The sequence below is a fragment of the Epargyreus clarus genome, unplaced genomic scaffold, assembly GCF_041222505.1.
Source record: "Epargyreus clarus isolate Ecla_fem2 unplaced genomic scaffold, WU_Ecla_fem_2.2 ptg000027l, whole genome shotgun sequence".
Classification (NCBI taxonomy): domain Eukaryota; kingdom Metazoa; phylum Arthropoda; class Insecta; order Lepidoptera; family Hesperiidae; genus Epargyreus; species Epargyreus clarus.
Window position 1 is genome coordinate 11,662,422 of NW_027332234.1, and position 25,507 is coordinate 11,687,928.

The 25,507-nt window shown below is 34.5% G+C and overlaps 2 protein-coding genes across 2 annotated transcripts in view; both read left to right on the forward strand.

Moving 5' to 3' along the window:
- The window catches only part of LOC140753751 (protein NDNF), a 52,026-nt gene extending 49,853 nt beyond the window's left edge, over positions 1-2,173 (forward strand). Inside the window, exon 13 of the mRNA XM_073088521.1 lies at positions 650-2,173. Within this exon, the coding sequence (XP_072944622.1) occupies positions 650-791 (142 nt within the window). The 3' untranslated portion in view covers positions 792-2,173. The remainder of the gene's footprint in view (positions 1-649) is intronic.
- Positions 2,174-2,496: 323 nt separating this feature from the next.
- LOC140753872 (zinc finger protein 277) lies at positions 2,497-5,240 on the forward strand. The gene is made up of 2 exons (XM_073088676.1): positions 2,497-2,861; positions 3,445-5,240. Exons 1-2 carry the CDS (start codon positions 2,612-2,614, stop codon positions 4,497-4,499), a joined length of 1,305 nt encoding a protein of 434 aa, XP_072944777.1. The 5' UTR covers positions 2,497-2,611; the 3' UTR covers positions 4,500-5,240.
- The last annotated feature ends 20,267 nt before the right edge of the window (positions 5,241-25,507 follow it).

A 25,507-nucleotide genomic window follows, 5' to 3' on the forward strand; every position in this document is an offset into this window, starting at 1 on the left:
TTGTGTGTGTTCAAGGGGACTTGAGAATGGTTTAGATTTCCAATTTAGTCCGTGGGAAAAGGATTTTTTAATTCGTAAGTAGTTATAGAATCGGAAACTATGCATTTGATCAAGTGATGGTTTTTAGCAAAGTAGTTGTCCAAGAGCCCACGAGGGTTTGGGAGTTGGTAAGACCAATTTTCGACAGATGGCACCACTGTCATTCCAACGCAGGTACAAATTTTCGGTTTTATGTATGTCATATTATTTCTTTAAAATGCGGGCGAAGACGCGGGCACCACTAGTCTGGTCACTATAAAAATAATTGATACCTTCAATAATTGAAAACAAATTTAAAAAAACGCATACTTTATTAGTCGTTTTTATTAGTCTGAGTGCATAACGCAGGTACCGTAGAAGCAGTCTTCACTTCACTTCACTTCACAATCAAAGGAAATAAAAGAGACTAACAAAATTATATGCCTAGGATATCAAGGTTTTTTTTCTCGTATAAAATTAGAATAAGCGCAATAATTTACAATAAGCGCTAATTTTAAATGAATTAACTAACTCTATAACCCCTTCCTCACCCAGCACCGTCTGGTGAATGATCTTTTAATGATTTTTTATGAATTTTCCCTTTATTTAATATTTATTTTTTATTTTTCAGAACAAGAGTGATAGTACAAAAGGTACTAGGACTTAGAGCTGGGAAAAAGTACGCCATTCAAGTGACAGCTTCAAATAAAGGAGTCTCGGTGCCGTATAATATGTTGTATGTTGATACTAACGCGTCTTGTAAAGAAGAATAACGCTCGAGTAAAGCTAGCTAAATCAGTATTAAGGTGAACATAATTATTTTGTATTTAATGTGAGGATGTTTACCTAACTATCCTTTGTCATGTTAATAGAAATAAAAATCACAAATATATCTGCTGTCACTGTCTGTCACCTGTCATTTAGTTTTAGGGTTGCCGTCTTTTTATTTAAGCTTTTTTAATACTAATGTTCGTTGTTTCTTAAAGTTGAAAAAAATAATTTTTTTTAAAGAATTAATAATTTACAATAAAATTACGTTGGAACCAAAGAAACCATGATAGAAACTACATTACAACAGAAATAGTTAGTCCCTTTTATTAATTCGTTTTGATTGAATGTCGATGTAACATAATATTTTTTCGTAAAATAAAAGGGTTTTTTTTTATTTATTGTGATTTAATTTGAACAAGTATTTAGTTTTGAAAAATATATTAAGTTTCTAAGGTGTCTTAATGAACTTACTCCCATAAACTACTGTCTTGCAACATAAATCAACTTTTTAGGTATTTATTTTTTTATTAGTATTAGATATAATATAACCAATATAAGTTATAGAAGCATCTTTATAAAATGTATTACGTAGTTCCTATAAGAGAGGTCGTGTATTATAAATAATAATTTTGTGTTTATAAGTAAAATAAATAAATTAGAATTTGTAATTATTATGAAAATGTTAAATGCTTTGCCGAATATGTGATGATTATAATAATAATATACATAAGCATAAGAATTGAAATAACTTAATTTTTTCTATACTATGTATGAGGTGCAATGTCAAGGGATGATTTTTAATCGATGAAACTTTTGTAGGAATATAAAATTAGTAACAAGAATACATAATTTTGGCCCTGTGAATAAAAATATTTTCTATAGTAGGAATAAAAGTAAAGCGGTTCTATTTTTTAAGGTGATTAATAAATAAAAATTTACAACAAATACATAAAATATAGTTTATTACTTATCTGTATAAATATTATTTAGTTATAGCTAAGTATAATAAACTATATTTTTGTTAAACAATTTATTTTTATTAAATTTTGTTATAAAATTTAATAATTAGTGTGGAATTTATAAATATTATAGTGGCATTATTGATCATAATTATTGTAAAATTTTGTAGGTACTTACTTAATAATTATAAGTCAATTTTTATTTTTATTGTAAAACAATGTAAACGAAAGTATAATTTTACTAATAAAAATAATATAAATAATACCGAAGTGAATAACAACTTTGTAAGCCTTTAATATTTATTCTGTTCTTAAATTATTGTAATTGGTAATTTTAATTTCTAAATATCATTATTAAAATGTATAAAAATAACATTTTTAATAACTAAACGTTGTATAAGTTACTTGTGGCATTTACAATTAATTACAGACTCTACTAAGTTCCTACTACTTTTACGTAATATTGTTTATTTTAGAAATAAGAGAAAATAAAGTAAAACTAACTGAATAAAAATACACAGTAGTCTCATTTATTACATTCCTTCTTAAATAACCCTTTTAGTCACTCTAGATTAAAGATATAATATTTAATTAACAAATAATAATTGAATCTATATATTGATCAAATTTAATCGGGCAACACGAAATTAATACAACGTATAATGACGGCTGAATGTTAGAGTTACTTCGTATAAAAATCAATAGCATAAAAATTATCAAAGTCGTCATTGCTCATTGACATCTGACAACTGTCAACTTTATGTCGATTAGTGGATTTGTGGAATATTGTTGTGATTGCAATACCGAAATTTCAATAAATATTGCAAAGTTTACAGTATCTTAATGAAAATACACAATTAAAAATGAGTACAAACGAGAAACAAATCCTTGGACCGCTAACATTGCATCAGAATACTAAAACTCCAACCATTTTCAAAAGAGACGATCCTGTGGAGTGTATTTGTGTTTTGTGCGACGAAAAGTACACGTTACCTTTACTCGAGAAGCCATTCCTGACACATTTATTCATGGAGCATCGTCTTGTTATAGCCGATGTTAACCAGATAGCTGATTTGAGCGCGTACGTTAAATATTGGCGACTGAGATTTAAAGGTTAGTTTTATTTACAACTCAACTTCGTTGTTCTACTGCAGCCTATCGAACGCTATTTGTACTGTGTTGAAACTTTCTTGCCCTACTATACCCTGCTTTAAAATATAATGAGGCTTCCTTTGGTCTCCAGGGGTCAACAGGGAACAACATCTCACTGAATACTCTGTAACGATTTATCTTGACGAAACATTTTGTAAATTAATTAGTAGATTCTTGAAGTGAAGAATAATTATGTAAAGGGTCTGCTTTGAAAAAATATTTTGATTTCAAATACAAAAAGGACTCTTATTCTATATAGGATTGGTTAAACTGTGGCAGTGACAATTCAATACTAGATGTATACTTTATTTTTATAAAAAATATGGTTGGGTTAGGTAAGGTTAGCCTGAGAATACTTAGAAAAAAAGTCTGGGAAAAAATGAAAACTATCAATTTACATTTGGTCAGAGGAGATTGAAAAACCAAATAGTTTAAAAAACCTGTAGTCTCTGATATCAGTGCTGGTTTAATGCAAGAAGCCCCAGTTTCAGTTAAAACAAACATTCACTAATAATAATCTATATTGTTATTCTTTATTTTTCAGATCAAAGCCTACCATACTTCTGCACAACAATGCTCTTAGACAACAAACCAGACGGGACCAAGTCTAAAAACGAAGAGTACTTCTTATTAAGTGATGTCCTTCCGGAAGATAAAGAATTAAGAGCAAATCTTGTACAAACTAAACTAGAAAAGCTATTGGAACTGCATGCATTTGAGCGGGAGGACAAGAATTATATCAAAGAATGCATATTCTGTAGATATATCTCAAATACTACGAGAGCTAATTATTTGAGTCATTTGTATGAAAAACACAACTTTTTTATAGCAAAACCCGATAACTTGGTATTCATTGACGAATTGGTAGACTTCATCGCTGGAAAAGTGGAGAAACTACAATGTGTCTTCTGTGAAGGGTTTTTCAAGGACCGGAATATCCTTAAGGAGCACATGAGGAAGAAAGGGCACAAACGAATCAATCCGGATAATAAGGAATACGATAAATTCTATCTAGTTAATTACGTAGGAGGCAATCAGCCGGTATACAAAACACCTAGGTATAAAAGGGGCAATAAAGTTAAGCCAAATCAAACAGTTGCAATTGAACGAGAGTCAGAGGAAGATAGTGACCCGGAATGGTCGGAATGGACAGAAGAAAATGGTCCGGGAATTACCTGTCTCTTCTGCGACCACAGCGAAACAGAATACGATAATGTATTGGACCATATGGAAAGAAAACATGAGTTCTCATTCACAAATGCAACTACAGACTTGGACTTTTATCACAAAATCAAAATTGTGAACTATATACGTCACCGAATGCATTTAAAGCAGTGTTTGGGCTGTGAGACGAAATTTGACGATTTGAAAAATTTGGAAAAGCATGTCAAGGAAAATAAACATTTGGTTCTCGAGAAGGAGAAATGGGACCAGCCTGAATATTATTTTCCAACGTATGAAGATGATTTATTTTTATGTTACATACAAGATAATGATGACACTTGGTGGTCGAGTGATGAAACAGAAATTGAGAGGAGGAACTCTATGTCGGATGATATATCGAAGGAAATGGCTTTGGCTGTTCTTAATGATAATTGAATTTTTTGCTTTTTTTATACTCATTGATATCTGAATAACTTATTTGTGGGTGCTATATGCAGAGAGTACACAAATACCCAGAACATTATCTGTCAGGGATTGAACCTGAAACACTGTGTCAGCTTAGTATGGTGACTGTTTTGCCACAAATGTTGTCATATTTCAATACAAATATGTACCAAAAACAGATGGAATTTATCATAGTGCAGTGCTAATATTTCCTGATTTAAATGCATATATTACATGAGACATACATTCTACTTTAGTTATGTCTCTGAACATAATCATGATAGTTATAAATAATTTAAGGTGGTAGAACCCTTTGTGGTTCGACGATAGCGGCACCACCGCCACACCTATTACTGCCTAATAACAGCAGTGTTAGGTGCTGCTGTGTTCCGGTTTGAAGGTGTGGTAAGGGAGACAGACTTTTCCGAGGCGTTCCAGCTTAGTCCTCAGGGGTAGCGGCGCATCTGTGGCCGACCTCAGGTAGGAATATCTAATCCTATCTGGGGTTGATTACAGATGTCCATGGGCGGCAGTAGCCATTTACCACCAGGTGGATTGCATGCTCGTCTGCTACTCTTATATTATAAAAAAAATATATATATATATTATTCTGTTTATATTGTAATATTGTTACATGTTTCGTTCAAACTAAAATAAATATTGTCTTATCTTTCATTAAATCTATTCAATATTTTTAGCTACCAATGCTCTTTGTAAATACAACTGAAATAAATGAAATGTACATATTTATTTTTTTATAAACCTATGGAAACCTACCACATATTTTCAATTTATTTGGTATAATATACATTTGGTCTAAGATACCGATATAAGACGATCTTCACCAAGCTGGTTAATGGATGAAAAGTATTTTAAGTCGAATTAAATATGCCGATAATTATATTGCAAATGGCTTGTTTAAAAAAATTCTGTCCAGATATTCATATCATATCATATTCTGGACTGAAATTTGTAAGTCAACCCATTTGCAATAGTTTATGACATATTTAATTTGAATCAAAAAACGTTTCATCCATTAGCCAGCTCGATAAAGGTAGTCTTATATCGGGATGTTCGACTAATTCTGTTTTTTTTTTTTTGTAGAAAGAAAAGCAGCTTTTCAGTCCAAGGGTCCAATGTTCGAATCCCATGCACCTCTAATTTATCAAAATTATGTGCGTGTTAGAAATTAATTATCACTTGCTGTAACAATAAAGTAAAACACAGTGAGCTGAGAGGTCTTTAAAATCTTAAAGATAAATCATGAAGTGCGTTTTCAAATTTTGAACCATTCATAATATTTTATGTAGAAAACTAGCTGACCCGGCAAACGTTGTGTTGCCATATAAATATAAAAATGTTAAGGATGAACAATCCTTATCACTTAGAAAAATAGATAGTAGCCGATTCTCAGACCTACTGAATATGCATATAATATTTGGTGAAAGCCTTTTCGGAGGAGTAGGTACGGTAACTAACATTGGGACACGAGAATTTTATATATAAGATTTTCCTGAAAATTCTAAATATTAAAAACACCTAGCTACTTCACACCTCTTTAATTTAGGCGTTCAATTCATACAACAGTTTGCATTAAACGAACCGCTCTTCAATTAGTTTGTTATTACACTCAAGTGGGGTCCATTGTTACCTAAATTCCATTATTGGTAAAGGACTTGAGTGACTATGAATTTGTATCAAGTGTATGTCGGTACCCGTAACTAGAATTTTGTGGGCATTTTATTATAAGGTATTGTCGGAAAATTGCTTAATTTTTGGAGTTATTCATGTAAAGGGAAATACTCATATTAAAATCGCTTAAGTGATATTATTGGTAATATTGATTATTATCTTCTAATATCTAGTGGTTAAGAAACTCGGCCTCTCGATCGAGGGGTCCGAGGTTCAAATCCCAGGCACGCACCTCTGATTTTCAAAAATTATGTGCGTATTAGAAATCAGTTATCACTTGCTCAAACGGCGAAGGAAACATCGTGAGGAAACCTGCATACCTGAGAGATTTATAAAAAATATATCTTAAAGCTATGTGAAGTCTACCAATACGTGGCCAGCGCGGTGGACTATGGCCTAAAACGTCTCATTCTGGGAGGAGACCCGTGCCCAGCAGTGGGACAGCAATGGGTTGATGATGATGATGATTGATTATTATCTACCTACTTACAATGACATTAAGGTGGGTAGGGATATATTTTACATAATATTCCCTTCTGGTTAAATGTTACGATGTCTCTCCATTAAGCCTGTGTTTTTTATTATTAAAGTACTGCAGATTTCAGTAAAATCATATGATACATTAATGAATAAGCGAAAAGTAAATAAGTAAGTTTCTAAATAAGTTTTTAGTTAGGTAGTTGTGATTTTGTGCTGTAGCATGGCTGTAGCTTGAACAATTATTTTGGTAAGTCTATACTTTACCGTATTAATTAATAGTTATAGCAAATTAAAACAAGTTTTAACACAAATATCATATATTGTGACGTGGACATACATTTTATGATCTATGTAAATACAATTTACCATAGAATTGTCCATTTTACTTTACAAAAAGTCAATTTTACAAATAAATTGAGAATCAAATAAAAATAAAGCCGACATTTGTCATGGCTCTCTTAAATTGACGACCTCCTATGTTATGGAAATTCGAAATTGAAAGGTCACTCGTATAAAGTCTTGGTTTGTTCCGGATGTGTCCCATTCTAGGGACGGGAGTCATCCTGAAAAAAATATATTTTAATTCAATAGACTATAGGATCGATTATTTTTATCACTACCTCGAAAATATACCTATCGACGAAAACAGAAGATTTTCACATTTTCCTGGCAGTCCACAAATTTTGCTGATGAAAGAAAAAATCGGTTGTCTGTAAAGTCGGTTTACTGACGATAGTTGAACGTGACAACGTCATATGAAAATACTGATGGAATGGTTGCATTTTTCAAAAGAAATTTGTAAAATAATAATTAATTAATTAATTAATTTTAAACTAATAATTTACTTAACACTATCAACATTTATCAATAGTATGACATAACCTATAAACTCAGTTTCTCAACTTTTGTGTCAATCTAACAATTAATCAATCAATCATAGTTTACGATAATGAAATATCAGTGTACAATTATTTACCTTTATTGTTGTAGTTGTTGTAAATGATAAATGACGAATCTAAGCACTCCATATTTTCACTACAGACACAGCTGACGATACTTTAACCACACGTGTGAACTTGTATTGTGACGCTTTCTTGTTTTTCCAACGCCAAGAACGTTCGAGAAAGACAAAGACAGAGACACAAGCATGCGCCGATTCAATGCGCCTAATTCTCTAGTGCTGCGCGCGCGGCAGACCGATCATAGTTGAGTGGGAGAGAGACGCAAGGCATTCGGCGGGCCTCTCTCTCGTTCGGTGACTCATCGTAACGTTACCGGGCGTTACACTTTTTCATAAGTGACTCCCAGCCGCAACCTAATTTAAGACGTTGTCACGTCAAAAAAATGAATAGGAAAAAGGAAAAATCTCATACTTTGGATATTTAAAAAATATAATCGCAAATAAAAAAAATAATAGCTATCGGTTTTTTGATAGATTAGTATGTGATTAGTATTCATTCTTGGGTTAATTAGAATCATTACTTAATGTCGATTAAAAAATTCGGCCAATAAATCGACAAATAAAATTGTCAGTTACTATATTTTTTCTTATACTGACGTATCGGAACATCGTATAAATCGATTTCAGATGGCACATCCCTATTCCATCCCATATAGAACTATTTGTCGTACACGAGTTGTATGGGAATTGCCTCTTCTGTATTCATTTATCAGGACTGTTTTTGTGATGCCTTTGAATGGGAGGCTAGTGGAAATGAACAACCATCGCTTTCAGGGTAACGGAATGGAAGAGGAATGTTTGTTTTTTGGAAACTACAACAGATACGGGTAGTTTCATATGCCATTTGAAAAAAATATATATTGGCTAAATGTAAGGATAACATGCAGGAAATTACGGTGTTCGATTACAGGGAGCTTAAAAAGCTTTAAAATAAGTCAGAAGTAAATAAAAATTGCATAATTTTTCATGATACTTTATTGAATCATATTATTATACCTACGTATTTATAGACATAATTTATTCTGAAATTATTAAACGAAAAGTTAAGTTTACTCTCAAAAAACATTTTTTGTTATTATTCTATAATAATTATACTACAAATACACATAAATAAAAATAATAATGTCCGTACGGGTAATATATAAGGGATATAATAAGAATTAGAATCAATTAAATATTGTTTAACTGCTGGACACTGGATCTTTTCAAAGAGGAGAGGGCGTCGAACTACAACTTTAATCCATTTTATCTCCTACTGCTGCGTACAGGATAAGACGGTGGTAGAACCTTTTGTGGTTCGACTCCGGCGGCACCACCGTCACACCTATTTCAATCGGAAAACAGCAGTGTTAGGCGCTGCTATGTTCTAGTTTGAAGGGTGTGGTAAGGGAGACAGACTTTTCCGAGGCGTTCCAGCTTAGTTCTCAGGGGTAGCGGCGCATCTGTGGCCGAACGCAGGTACGAATATCTAATCCTATCTGGGGTCCATGGCAGTAGCCACTTACCATCAGGGGGACAGCATGCTCGTCTGCTATTCCTATATAATATATAAAAAAATATTTTTAAATATTCAACACATATCACGATTGACCTCTAGTACCTAAACATTGTCCAAGGTCAGCTGACACGCTTGGTAGCCACTTACCAAACGAATATGAGTGTTGGCGGCGACTGAGAGGAAATTGGGTCGGTGTCCCGTTACTGTGAGTGGCAGAGCATCACGGGTAAATAAACAGCTGGTCCGGCCTAGGATAAAGGTCACTTGTGAAGTGACGCTTCTGTAGTTTCACGAAAATGAACGAAAACATTTAGTCGCCATTGAAAAAGATAGGGGTGACATTTTCGTAGTTTCGTATGTATCCATTATACGTTTAGAAACAAATGTGTAATCATCATTTATTTTTTATCACAAATACCCCCAAAATAACTACGTTGCGACATCACTAATCTTTCGGAAAATTATCTGCAAGGTCAACTAACATGCTTGGGAGCCACTTCCCAAACGGATATGAGTGTTGGCGGTGACTGAGAGGAAATTGGGTCGGTGTCTCGTTACTGTAAGTGGCAGAGCATCACGGGTAAATAAACAGCTGGTCTGGCCTAAAATAAGGGACTTGTGAAGTGAGTGAAGCGACAGTTCTTTAGTTTTTTCGGAAATGATGGAAAAATGTTTGGCTCCTTTGAGTAAAAAATAAAATATTTTTTAACAGACTTCCCAAAGACAATTGGACACGCTGTTTACACCGTTATCCAACGAAATATATTGATTGTCGACTTCAGAACTATGTATGTACTAAACCAACATTTATTTGAGTTATTTTTTGTCACTTTGTGACATGGAAGTCCGTTGTGTAAATAGGTAAATTATTTATTACTTTTTCATTCTAAGTTTTTATAGACATGAACACAACACAAATAAATTCATAGTGAGTTAATTAATTTTCCTATATTAGCTTAGTGTCATCGGTATTTTTATAATATTGGTTGTTCGGAAAGTAATTTCGTTTTTTCCCAATAGTGGATTTAATTGTATTTTTTCACAGCTAACTTCACACTTAAATCGCATTGTCATTATATGTTTTTACAGCTGATATAGCAAGGCTTGTGTGTGAATAAGTTCAATTGATTTTATGCAATAGTTTTTGGTGGGTGCCCTTTTAAATATGGAGAGCAATAAGCAGCACTTTCGTCATATTTTACTTTTTTACTATAGAAAAGGTAAAAATACTGTTCAAGTCAGAAAAAAAATAACTAATGGGTATGGAGAAGATGTGCTGTCAGTACGCCAGTGGCAGAACTGGTTTACAAAATTTAGATCCGGCAATTTTGAAGTCGAAGATGCACCACGTTCTGGTAGGCCGATTAAGGCTGATAAAGGCATTAATGCAAACCGGCCAATAACAATACGTGAGATCGGCCAGAGTTTAAATTTATGGAAATAAACCGTTTATGACCACTTGAAAGGCCTAGATTTAAGCTTGAAGTTCGACATATGAGTCCCCCGAATTCTTACGATGAAAAATTTGCGTCGTCGCGTTGACGTCTATGATCTGCTAAGGCCTGGATTTAAGCTTGCAGTTCGATATATGAGTCCCCCGATTTCTCACGATGAAAAATTTGCGTCGTCGCGTTGACGTCTATGATCTGCTCCCGAAACGTCACGAAATTCTCTTAAAACCTAAAAAACCTACCATATTCTCCAGATCTGGCGCCATCCGATTATTATTTTTTCCGATCACTGCAATATTTTTGGACAGTAAAACCTTTACTTGAAATAAAGAGGTCAAAATTCACCTGCAACAGTTTTTTGCAAGAATCGACCAAACAAATTAAGAACGTGGAATCACGCTCCTACCAGAAAGATGGCTTAAGGTGTTGGGCTAAAATTGCCAATATATAGTTTTATAAAATATTCATTCATTATAAGAAAATTGTCTTTCATTTTCACAAAAATAAACGAAATGACTTTCCAAACAACCCAATAGATATTACAAATAAAGCGTTTTCATTCTTCGAGATTTCCATTTCTTTTGAAGATAGTAATTAAATATTTCACTAAATATTTAGGTCTCAGCATTTTCTAGGAAACAATTATTTTATTTCGCTCTGTTTCAGTTTCGAAATCTGACTAGGTCTAATTGGATCCTTGTAGATACTGGTTGTTTTTGTCGACCTTCGTATACAAACAATATAATTAAATAGTTCTAAGTATCTTTACAAAATAAATAGTTTTTATACCAACCTATTAGAGAATTTCTCATTTTTTGTCTGGGGAGGTGACCTTTAAGAAACTTTTGGGTACCTAAAGGGTTATAGTTGAAACGACAAATTATTCGTATATACTTATTTGTGAATAACAAAATGTATATTCGGTCCAGCAATATCAGTAGCTTCGTTGGTCAACAACATACTGCAAACGTTTCAGAATCTTATTATAAATATTTTTTTCATAATAAAATTCAATACAGTCAATTTTATCTTAATATTTTTTTGGGATTAAGGAAATGGAGACATAACCTTAGATATAAAATCAGTAGAATTCCAGCTAAGTAGGTACGCACGGGTAGCGGCGCTTCTGTGGACGACCTCAGGTAGGAATCTAGTTTTATCTGGGGTTGATTACAAATGTCCATGGGCGGCAGTAGCCAATTACCATCAGGTAGACTGCATGCTCGTCTGGTACTTCTATATTAAAAAAATGTCGCTGTGAGAAATTCACTCTCATATTTTTTCCCAAACACGTCAAAAATATAACTTAAATTCATAACATAATTATCTTATACTACTAACCTAATAATTATCTTATACCTACTAACAATAGGTAATGTTCTCGTTCCAACATAGTAGTTAAATCCTAAAAGCATTTCAACATACCCGACTTCGCAATTTCCCTTCTGTTATCGCATTCTCGTATTCATATCCGTTTCTATATCATGGCTCTTGTGCAGTATCATTTTCCTCTTTCCGTGAATATAGAAGCAACTTAGTTGAAACGAGACGATATACAATAATTCTCGCGCGATGTAGCATTAAATGCACCTTTAAAATTGGAAGTTTCGAGAATGTTTGTCTTCCTTCTTTAGCATTAAGGGTAACTTTGTAGTTGGAAGTTTTCAGAATCCTTTGTGGTTGGATCTGAAGGCACAATCGGCACACATACCTATTTGTCTCATACCATAGACATAATAATCTTATACAAATAGTATTAAGCGCTGCTGTGTTTAAATTTAAAATTCCTATGTGTTATGAAAGAGACTTATACGAGGCGTTTCAACTTAATACTTAGAGAAAACAGCGCGTCGGTGACCAATCTCGAGTAAAACTCCAATCCTATGTAGAATTACTGATGTCTCTAGGCGGCAATAACAACTAACCATGAGGTGGACTGCATACTGGTTTGTTGTTTCTATATTAAGTACATAAAAGTAATAACTCTGAACCAACCGTGGTACTGGAATAAAACCCTGGAACACACACATTTAATAACAGGTTAAGTAAATTAAAGATGAATATGCTCAATTACCTTCAGTTAGTTACTTTATACTTTTCAGTTATTTCCTTTGATGTTACTGTTCGCAAGTAAAACCATTACATAGGAAAATGTTACAGCAACTGTAGCTTTTACCACAGATTAAAGAAAAACGGTAGAACGTAACGGAGTCAAGTAATCAAAAGTTTCAAATGAAATGTCAAGGAAGTAGTTAAAACTATTATACTATTTGCGGAACTTTCTTTATTCATTATTCTTCGAAAAGTATTAAAATGCGTTACGTGGCAGGTATAGTCCGCGTCAAACTGCTAGTCCGCTCTGAAGTTTTTGCGAACAGGTGTAGCCATACAATTTGCTATGGCGATGCCATTCATTTCTATATTCAGAGCGGACTAGCAGTTTTACGTGGACTATGACTGCGTAAGAAAAAACACAGAGAGTTCTAACTCCTTCTAATTTATACCTATTAAAAATTAATTATCTCGTCTGTTCGGAATATGAAAGCAACATAAGTACTCGTATATTATGATCTGATATGCGCAGCTACATCAAATTGTTTTAGTTTTGAGTTTTTTCAAATCTCACCCCTTTCGATTCTAATACCACAACCGCATAATACGTCGGATATCTATCGTGGGTGACGCGCAGACGGTCCCGGGTTCGATCCCCAGCCAGTCAGACATCTAAATGATGGATTTAGATTTTTGATCTGGTTCTGGGTGCTTAAGTATTCGTCTATCTATGAATCCACCCACATAGAATCCTGTGGGGCTGTGAGTGTAGATACGTCTTTTGGTTCACATGTAGATACTGCATCTGAATTTGTCTATTCTGTGCTCGTGTGCAAACTCGTTCAGCCGATCTTGAAGCAAAGACCATGACTGTCACGAACATTCACGGAAACTTTATTGGGTCGGAATAATAGAGGGCGGGCTTGAATCCCATTGTTTTCTCAAGGATTTTCCGTATCTTACAGGGTAAGCGGATGAACCGATTCTTTTTACAAGATACGCTTATAGATGCATAAAAACGGTTTATTTTTGACAAAGTTTTGACGCAATTTTACTTCGTGAATTTTCAAATGGGGATGAAAGGCCAAATCTTTATTCTTTAATAGCGTTAAATATTAAAAAAAAATGAAATTACAAGTTATTTTATCTAATTTTCTATCGAGAATCAAACTAGGCCATTAAAAAAACACACACACACACAGTCAATGTATAGGTAATTAGGGACATATAATTACTCTGTAATAATGGCCAGCGCGGTGGACTATGGCCTAATCCTTCTCATAGTGAGAGGAGACCTCTGCCCAGCAGTGGGACAGTAATGGGTTGATGATTAATAACTCTGTTATGAGGCAGAAATAGATTTAACGGCACTGCCTCCGCAGTCAAATCACAAAGAGTCCTACCAACTTCCATTCCATTCCCTAAGGTATTATAGACCTTTGGTTTGGGAATATACAAAGTTAAAATATAATTTACTTATAGGTACCTAAGGTAAAATACCAAAGGGCCCTAAAGTTACAGTAGCAATGTCTATTCGAATTACAATGATCTGTCCTGTTCGGTCAGATGCCGTGTACCTACCTAAACCACTTGTACTAAAGCGAGCGAGAAACGAGGAGCTAACAGAGATAGGTGATGGAACTTAGCTTACAATCATCAGAGGTCGTATACAGGATATTTATAGAATCATGTTACTTTTTCGTAAGTCTTTTATCGCAAAAAAAAAACATTTTATTGAGCAAAGTCTGTTTTCGTGATGCATGTGTACTTGCGTAAGTGCATTCGTGACACCCAAAACACAGAGAATCTCATTATGTTCTAAGCCGATATACAGAAGTAGACTTCCTTCGGTCAGCTGCAACAAGTTATGAAGAAGCGAATGGTAAGGAACGGCATATGCTTGAGTCCGTATCCTTCGCTCGTTGAAAAACTGGCAGTCAGATCAAAACCATATTTTCATTCCAGCCTTTAATTACGACCGTCTACTGTTACTAACAACTCAAAATTTCCATTAAAAAAAAGACCGTTCTTTCTATAAAATACGTCGTGGCAATAAAAAACAACTTTATCGCTTCCCTTCCAATTCAATATCGTATCGCGGATGGTGAAACAAATAAATAGGTACCTGACTAAAACTAAACTGTCGAAGAAAACTAATTTCACTCAGATTAGTTTGAGAGTTAAAAGGATTAGATTAATGTTTTGGTATTGTTTCACGACAAGTTTAAGACCACAGGAATTAATTTGGATTCCATTAAGTTATATAAGTTGGTGGTAGAACCCTCTGTGGTTCGATTCCGGCGGCACCACAGCCACACCTTTTTTTGTCTAATAACAGCATTTTAAGTATTGCTGTGTTCTGATTTGAAGGGTGTGATAAGAGAGATATACTTATCCGAGACATTCTAGTTTAGTCCTCAGGGGTAGCGGCGAATTTGTGGGCGACCTCAGGTAGGAATGTAATATGATCTGGGATTGACTACAGATGTCCATGGGCCATTTATCATCAACTGCGTGCTCGTCTGATACTCTTATAGGTATTATATAAAAAGAGTAAATCAATGCACACTTTGTTAATACTTAAAAAATGGGATTTAAATAGAATTAATTAAAGATAAGAATATTAATTAATTAATTTTTTTCATAAATGGAGAAGAAATACCAAAAGTTATTATGGCATTTGGATTTGCTTTATTCAATAAATTTGAAAATGTACACTGAACGAGTATAGTCCGCGTAAAACTGCTAGTCCGCTCTGAATATAGGAATGAATCGCGTCACCATAGCAAATTGTATGACCACACCTGCACGCAACAACTTCAGAGCGGACTAGCAGTTAGGTGGACTAGCACTTCAGGGGGGCTAGCCATGTTACAAACTTTGCATTCTATTCGTTTTCTATTCTATTCGTTAGCAAATGTGATTCTACATATATGATAAGTCTATGGTAAGCTATCACATTTACATCAATTAGGCGTCAAATACAATATCGTCTGGTTTCTACACCAGCCAAAATAGCTACATAGTAATGATTAATTATTTAATAGTAATATTACAATATATCATCATAATATAAATAAAAAAATATACTATATTTTATAGCACTTGTATTTTATTATTTAAATTTTTTTGCATAAACTAAACTTAATAATGTGTTTATGGACGGTAACTATGGTGATTACTGATTGTTTACAAAGAGTATACAAATTGTTCATAGCGATATTACTAATGACAGTAACAGCGATTGCATGTATTTTGTATAAAATTACCTACTTCAACTTAGGATACGTATGACCAAAAGAAAATATCTGGACGTCCAAAATGTTACGATTTACTGGCTCATGACAACGAACAAACTTGTCCACTACAAATCCATACCAAAACCGATATGGTCATATGGATCCGAACTTTGGGGAACCGCATCCAACTCAAACTTGGACATCATACAGCGCTTCCGATCGAAAATGCTTCGCATGATAGCTGATGCCACAGGGACAACAGTGTGAGAGAAAGTGACAAATAAACTAAAATCATATACTCGTACATATAAAGACACTCCAATGAACTTGCTAGTGAACTTATGAATTCCACCCGCACTTTAAAGCTCATCAAAAGGAGAGCTACTCAGGATCTTCTTCCATCGTAGGAGCGGATTCCAAGGAGGCAATTATTATAAATGAAAATGCCACTGGGTGTATGCCACACATGCCATGCCAACAAATGAAACCTCATAACCACTAGCTTTATGCCTAGACAGGGAGATTGCTGGGGAACAGGAGATAATAATGAAAAAAGGATACAGATATTAATATTATATTTTCTTTTAAGGTGTAAATAAATGGTTTAGTTACAAGTAAAGCTAATATGAGAAGCATTAATGATGATGCAATAAAACAGTTAAACTGAGACAATAGTTTTATTTAAACACTGGAATAACTCTAATTTCTATCCTATCTATCTATTATATTATATGCTCCTATTAAAATAGAAAAACGACTGTGTAATTCATTTGTATAATATTTTAGGGTACCCTAGTTATAGAGAGCCATATTCAAATTTCAACACATTTAAAGTATACATTTTCAAATGAACAAAAAATCTATAATGCAGTGACAAACAGCTGATATAGAATCCGCCATTTTATTAGCGTTTACGTTTTCTACAGGGTCGGCGCGATCGCTCACTATGACATTTATCTTAGAATACGCTTCGCTAACAAATTTGACAAAAAAGTCAAAAGGTTGTCAAATGGTTGTCAAAGGTTGTCATTTGTATGGAAAAAAGCAATGACATGAGCATTGTAGAATCGCTAGCGTTCTATTCTATCGTGTAACTTGGCTACGACTTTTCTACTTCGCTATTTTGATCACGTGATCATTGATAATTTCATACATTTTAGCGTTTCTATAGCGTTTCTACAGCGCAAGCGACTGTAGAATGTCAACTTGGCTAGCCCCCCAGAGGTAATAGCCACGCTTTTATAGCACTAAAACTTCACAGACATTATCCAAATAATCTGAAACAAGGTACAACAAACAGGGTTCACAAAGGGATACCTAGAGACCCGCATATCCACAACTTTACTCACAAAACTTTACAGACATTCCAAAAATTGTTAGTTTTTGTACCTTGATGTTTCGATTTTCCCTTTACTATCCTGCTAAGTAACAAAACAGTTAAAATAAAAAAAAAGTATAAAAATCTTTCGAGTAAATAGGAGATCTTTTTTTTTGATTGTTTTTGACTTACCAATGGATAAGTATGACAAAAGAGTCAAAAGTTAAAGGTTCCCATCACCCCTTCGGAATAAATGTGATTATCCCGATGGGGTGATGGGAGATGGGGTGAGTGGATGTAAGGTAGTAGAATCCTTCGTAGATCGACTTCAGAGGCATCATTACGTAAATGTAAATAACAAGAGAGAGTTAATAAATAATAATTATAGGTGTAAAAAACTTACCTAAGTCTAACTTTTTAAGGCTTACGCTAATTTGGTTACTTTTGCTTTTGGTTTGATATTAACTCGAATTCATTGAACCAGAAAGCGAGATAGGCACCATGGCATTAGTTCAAAACAATTTATTGCAATGCATTCAGCCTACTACGGCACCTTAAGAACCCTTATTACAAAGGCGTAAGGGTAAAAATTGCTTACCTTAAGTGTCTTTTAACAATGCAAATAGGCGTAATGAGGCTGGTTTCTTAAGTTCTACAAGCAATTGAGGCCGTTGTAGCCCGATTTATTTGAACGATTCCGTAAGAACGGAATTTTATTGGTTCCACAAAATGAAGGGGTGAATTACTTTAGGCTGAAGTGAAAACGAGGCTTTGATACTGACAAATGGAATTTTCGGCGAATGTTAATAGTCTGCTTAAAATTTCAATAGCCGTAACAAACTATATGTATCTTTGTAAACAGTTAATTGCAAAATTCCATGAGCCTGTCTCTGTTTTGGGATATTAGAGATAAATTATTATTAGCGTGTGAGTGTGTTAGAACGCTTGTGGCGAATTATGTGTGTGTGTATTTTAGGGCGCTAGTGGTAAATTATCACGAGCGTGTGTTTTAGGACGCTAGTGATAAATTATGAGCGTGTGTGTTTTAGGACGCTAGTGGTAAATTATGAGCGTGTGTGTTTTAGGACGCTAGTGGTAAATTATGAGCGTGTGTGTATAAGGAAAGGACGCCAGTGGTAAATCATGAGCGTGTGTGTATAAGGAAAGGACGCCAGTGGTAAATTATGAGCGTGTGTGTATAAGGAAAGGACGCCAGTGGTAAATTATGAGTCCGTGTTTTATGGCGCTAGTGGTTAATTAAAAGCGTGTGTGTTTTAGGACGCTAATTATAAATTATAAACGTCTCTGTTTTAGGACGGTAATGGAAAATTATGAGCGTGTGTGTTTCAGGACGCTAGTGGTAAATCATGAGCGTGTGTGTTTTAGGATGCTAGTGGTAAATTATGAGCGTGTGTGTTTTAGGACGCTAGTGGTAAATTATGAGCGTGTGTGTTTTAGGAGGCTATTGGTCTATTTTAATGAGTGTGTACGTGTTAGGATTGGAATGGCATTATTTTATCTGTCAGTGTCTACATTTTCGGACAATCGCAAATAAATACATTATATATTATATTTCAGGGAAACAATATTAAGCAAGGCTTCAAAATATCTACAGAAATCCTTGTACATATACTCGTATCTTTGAGCTATATACATATACATGAAACGAGCATTCCTCAGGTTAGTTACGTCTACATTTAGATAAAATAAGCTGTCCTAATTAAGATCTTATTTTGTATCTGTAGTCAATCTTGATAATCAACCATATTTATGACTCTAAAAAGAAGTTAATTGTCTTTCTCCAATATCTTAATCGTCCTTCTCAAAGACTCTCGTCCACTCAATCTGAACACGGATCACGAAACATTGCAAACTCATTATAAAGTCGAGAAAAGTTGTTAAAGAATCTGTCTTTAATGAGGAGCCAATGAAAATAAGAAGGTTAATTTATGTCTTTAGATCTTAAAAGAATAGTCTATACATAAAATGAAAAATATAATTATATCTCGTTTGAACGAATAGTATTTTTTCTTTGTGAGAACATGAAGTAATAAAGATGTGTATGTGTGTGTGTGCGTGTGTGCCTCTGTGTGTGATGTGGATAATTATAAAAACAAAAAAAATACTGTTTATTGACTATGTTACTCCCATAGTTTAGACGAACCGAACGAACGAACACTTCATAATGTACATATATGTTAAATATATATAACTCAAAGGTGACTGACTGACACAGTGATCTATCAACGCACAGCCCCAACCACTGGACGGATCGGGCTGAAATTTGGCATGCAAGTACATGTTATGACGTAGGCATACGCTAAGAAAGGATTTTGATCAATTCTACCCCCAAGGGCATAAAATTGGGGATGAAAGTTTGTATGAATATTCATACTTAGTAATATTACTGCGCAACGCGAGCGAAGCCGCGGGCAAAAGCTCGTGTTATCATAAAATCCTTCAAGCTCTGAAGACTGCAGGGCGCTCCATAAAATGAAATATAAAAATATTACTCTCCACAACCAACTAAGGAAAGTAATGTTTTTGTGTTAATGAATAATGAATCATTCGTTCTTGTATAAATATAGTAGTGTTATTATTTATTATAGTGGGTTGGGCTTATCACAGTCCAAACACAGGGTTCTACCAGTTACCAACTACCATTTAATTGTTACTAAATTAGCTGTGTCTGTAGATATTAATCTTGATAAGTAAAGGCAGAGATAGCAGCGTACTACGAAACACTAAATTTCCTTGATCCATAGACTAAATTAGGTCTATCTAATAAAGCAAAGCCACCCAGGCGTGCGGTGTAAACCCAAAACTTTGACACTTAGTATAGCAATATTCCGCAGATGTACCTCATAATTTTGGCAAACACCGATATTCAAGGTTTGTACTAGACAGCTATGGCAAATAACAAGTTTTCGGTCCGTACGAAATCCGACTCGAAGGACCAAAATAATTTAAATATCTATAGTTATACACAATATATATAGTTGTAATATGTAAGTATCATATCTATAATATTTATGATTGTTAATAAAACATATTTAGTTGTCATAGATTTTGAAGCAAAAAAGAAACACCAAAAATTAACTCTATGGTTGCAGAATTGTAAATAATATTATGTCGTTCTAAAATGATAATCGATACGTTATGTATACATTAATATAATCTCGACTAGGCAAGTTAAACGTTATCGATCCAAATAATTTGTCTAGGTGTTAGATTAAAAGACCGAATTTAATCTTTCAGGCCGCTAAATAAACATCGTTTAATAAAGAGCCTAGGAAGTTAATTAAATGGGTAAATAACCTACTTTGTTACGAGAAATATACTACCCGCTTATGTAACATAATAATACAAATTATGAAAACCAGTGTCTTCGTACAATAAATTTAATTAAAATAATTTTACAAATTCATCTATAGAATGTAATTGTAAGCTTCAATCTGACTTTGCAAATTGAAGTGACGTACCTATTCTATAACCAATCCTTTAATCTACCGGCGAATTTCACGTAATTACAGGACCCATTTATTATTTGAAGTTTCTGTTTTCGCGCCCTTTGTAGGCTCAGTAACAAATTATGTTATTGTAGAAATAATATTTCATCATATTATTTTGCTTGGTTGGGTAGAAATAATATTTCAATGTACTTTACTATTTAGCATTTGGGTTTTTTTAGGTTTATGTTAGTTGTGACGTCACTGGTATACTTATGACTTTACTAAAATTTTTTTTTTCTGAGACAGAAAAAACATAATATAAAAATTCAAAGGTATAATTTTTTTTAAATACGTAGAAATACTAAAAGGTATTTTTTTACCGAACTAAAACGAAAACACTACCTTTATCTTACTTTCGCCAATGTCTTTTAGTAGTAACTAGCCGTACAATCCATACTTTGATATTGGTTTAAAAACCTGTTGTTGTCTTTTTTTCCTACTGCGAATAATTTTATGAAATACAAGTAATTATATCTGAATTTTAAGGCAAATTTAAATTACTTTTTTGTCAAGTATTTCTTTCTCATAACTGCAGTATTAAGTGCTGCTGCGTTCTGGTTTTAAGGGTGGTAAGGGAGACGTACTTTTCCGTTGCGTTCCAGCTTAGTCTTCAGGGGTAGCGGCGCACCTATGGCTGACCCTGGTATGAAATCTCGTCTGGGGCCCATGGACATCTGTAATCAACCTCAGATAGGATTAGATATTAGTACCTGAGGTCATCCACAGATGCGCTTCGAAAAAGTATGTCTCCCTTACCACACCCTTCAAACCAGAACACAGCAGCGCTTCTAGCATTCACACTGCTGTTATGATGCAATTAGGTGTGTCGTTGGTGTCGCCGGAGTCGTACCACTTTTTTTTATATAATATAGGAGTAGCAGACGAGCATACAGTCCACCTACTGGTAAGTGGCTACTGACGCCCATGGATATCTGTTACCCCAGATAGGATTAGATATTCCCACCTGAGGTCGGCCACCGATGCGCCGCTACCCCTGAGGACTAAGCTGGAACGCCTCGGAAAAGTCTGTCTCCCTTACCACACCCTTCAAACCGGAACACAGCAGCGCCTAACACTGCTGTTATTAGGTAGAAATAGGTGTGGCAGTGGTGCCGCCGGAGTCAAACGACAAAGGGTTCTACAAACTTCGAGTTTAGTTTTTCCAAAACCTTTTAAACCATTTTACAATTACATTCCTATACTTAAGTATAATTAATTATTTATCAATCTCTCATACTGTTTACTGAAGCTATACAAATGTTGCTAGTAGCGCAAATAATTTTAATTAAGCCTCGTCCAACTCATAATGAGCAGATGTTGTGTTAATGGATGGAGGCATTCATTTTCGTTATTGAGTCAGTCAATCATATTAAAAGGTTTCATTTAAATGAGTTGAAGTATTTATTTATTTATATATAGCAACTATCTTCTTATATATAAAATTTTCGTGTCACAATGTTAGTAACCGTACTCCTCCGAAACGGCTTTACCGATTTTCACCCAATTTTATATGCATATTCAGTAGGTCTGAGAAACGGGTACATCTATTTTTCATACCCCTAAGTGATAAGGGTTGTTCACCCTTAATTTTTTTTTATTTATATGGCAACACAACGTTTGCCGGGTCAGCTAGTATCATTATAATTTTAAGTGCTATAGTGAAATTACAATTCGTCAAAAATGTAGGAAATTCAAATTGAAGCATACAATACGCCTGATGATAACTTGCCACTGTCGCCCATGAAGTCTGTATTCTGTAATCAACCCCAGATAAGATTAGATCACTACCTGGCATGAGCCATAGTTACGTTGCTACCCCTCAGGCTACTGTTAGAACGCCTGTGATAAATATTGTATTAAACACTAACTTTAATTGTGCTATTATTTGACAAAAAAAGACGTGGTAATGGTGCCCGGCACCACCAAACTCCGGAGTTTAACTACACAGCTTCCGCCTACAGTTAGAGTCTGTACCATTACCATGAGTTTTCAAAACATCCCACAATTTTACGTTATGTTTACTCAATCCATTATTTTGTTCCGTTTGCTTCAGTAGACTGAGTAAATGTAACAATAAGTCAGTGCTCAAGTCTTTTTGTCTGCCTCACATGTTCGCAAAAAAGAGAAACAAAACATAAAGCGCCATTTTGTCAATTTAGACATTCAATTTTACGTTACGGACACTATAGTTCTGATACAATCCGCTAGGGACACTGATTGGAATTTGTAAATACGTAAACAAATACCAAAACAGTCATATTTGTCGAAACGTAAAAACTCATGGTAAGGGTACTGGTTGCGACAGTCAGTGACGGTCGTAGCGCATGTCGCTCGAGTATCTGCTAACTGTCACTCATATGGTATCTTACTTATTGCGTCAGCAAAATCAAACCACCTCTATAGGATACAATACCTTGTCCCTGTAGTCCCGGGACTAAAATAGGGCTACGGTATTCCCTGCCTGTCGTAAGAGTCCCACATAACACCGACCTGTATTTTGTACCTTTAACCCTGTGTCGCTCCCACGGCACCGGGTACGTTTTGAAGATTTCCCCTTGTTAACAAAGAAAAAATAAAATAATACCAGTAGTAATATCAACGGTACAAAACTAGCAAAAATAGTTCCAACTCTAAAATTACTCCGTAATCAATAACAGATAAGAAGTCACCAAACTTTACACCCTAAAGATTGAACACACTGATATACTGACTGAAAAACCGTACCCGTTTCTACAACTAAAAGCTGAGATCACTAAATTAAGATTTAATTGAACGATGCTTGAAAGGGGAAGTTTTCGACGCCGGTGCGAGGGCACGAAACTTACAAACTTGGCCCACTAACTGCTGTGCCCCAAAACTTTGATGTTACATAAAGTAAGTGATACCTTAACTAATTTATGATTTGACTATTTATCCCTAATTTGTAGGAAGTATTCAAACATAATATTCATTTAAATAATGAAATGTTTTAATATTAAGACTTCAATATTATTATATTAGTGTTATATTTTATTACATAAATATGTAATTATGCTTGCTAATAAAAAGAACGATATTACAATTAAAAGAAATAGATAAAATTATCATTAATTGTTATCACATAGGTAGTACTTAGGTATAGCTCTGAAAATCTTCTATTAGGCGTTTCTGAGTTGATGTTGTTCGAACTGAGCCTGTAGTCTCTGTGTTCAGCTGTCTCCTATTTTTTTATGTCGTTAAACCAGGTCGGGGGCACCTTGTACTTGTACTGTAATTCTGTATCTCCTTTTGGCCAAGTGCCTTTTTTAACGAGGGGTAAACCTTCAAAAGGTACCCGCGGTTATGTGGGATTCTTACCGCACTAAAACGCCCTCGGTAGCCATCCTCGGCGCTGTGTAGAGGACTCCGGGATCTTTAGACAAGTGCTTGACGCACTAACCTCACCCTGTTATTCCTGAAAAGAAAATAAATTCATGTAAACAAGATAAATGAATTGAAAGAATTATACAGAATAAAAATGAATCGCACTAAATTCCATTTCAAAGGACTAATGTGTAACAAGCGTTAATCTTTCCACCATTAATCATGTGCGAAAAATCCTTTTATATTTTTTGCGAATTGCGAATACGTACTATATTAAATTCACGAATAACATACCTGAATAAAATAGGTTTAGGTTTAAAGAATTATATTCTCAAATAAGACAAGGTGTTTAAAGGTGGTAGAAGTAGAACCCTTTGTGGTTCGACTCCGGCGGCACCACCGCCACACCTATTTCTTCCTAATAACAGCAATGTAAGGCGCTGCTGTGCTCCGGTTTGAAGGGTGTGGTAAGGGTATCTCCCTTTTTCGACTTTTCCAAGGCGTTCCAGCTTAGCCCTCAGGGGTAGCAGCGCATCTGTGGCCGACCTCAGGTAGGAATATCTAATCCTATCTGGGGTTCATTACAGATGTCCATGGGCGGCAGTAGTCACTTACCATCAGGTGGACTGCATGTTCGTCTGCTACTCCTATATTATAAAAAAAGACAAATACGTCACTTCTATGAGAACAGAGATTTACATTAACTTAATTTAAGGTATCATCAATTCACACAGTATTATCAGATACCCATTCAACCCTTTTATATTTAAGTGATTGTTTTATGTTTTATTATGTACTTAGCTAATTTGCTCTTGAAAGCGTTGAATGGGTGTACATTTTTAACATTGCTTGGTATCTTATTATATATATACTCCTTCAAAAGTAACTGTCTTTTTTCCATAGTTTGTTCTTGCTTTTGAAAGAACAAGGTAGCTAGCTCGGCGAGTTCTACGCTTACTGAAAGGTTTTTCTTTTTTAAACTTTATATCGGACTGGATGTTATTCACGTCTGACAAATGACAAGTCTATTTTGAGATAGTGTATAATATTTGTTGTCTAATACATCGTATATCAAAATAATGGCTTAGTATCTCTGGTGACGTTTAGTGACCACTGTCATCCAAAGACTAGCTAATTACTTCAAACCGGAGCCCAATAGGGCGTTTTAAGGCTATGTAGGGAATAATCACGAGATTGTATTGTTTGCTGATGACACTTCACTTTTATTTAAGATTAAAAGACAATTAAATAATTATGACGAAGTAAATAATGCTCTCTCGAAAGTTATCCATTGGTTCAACATAAATAATCTTCTTCTTAATGAGAAGAAAACTAAATGTATCAAGTTCTCGTTACCCAACGTGAAGCATGTTGAAACCAATGTGTTATTAAATGGAACGGTTTTGGATCCCGTGGAGTCAACTGTTTTCCTAGGTGTTACTATTGACGCCAAA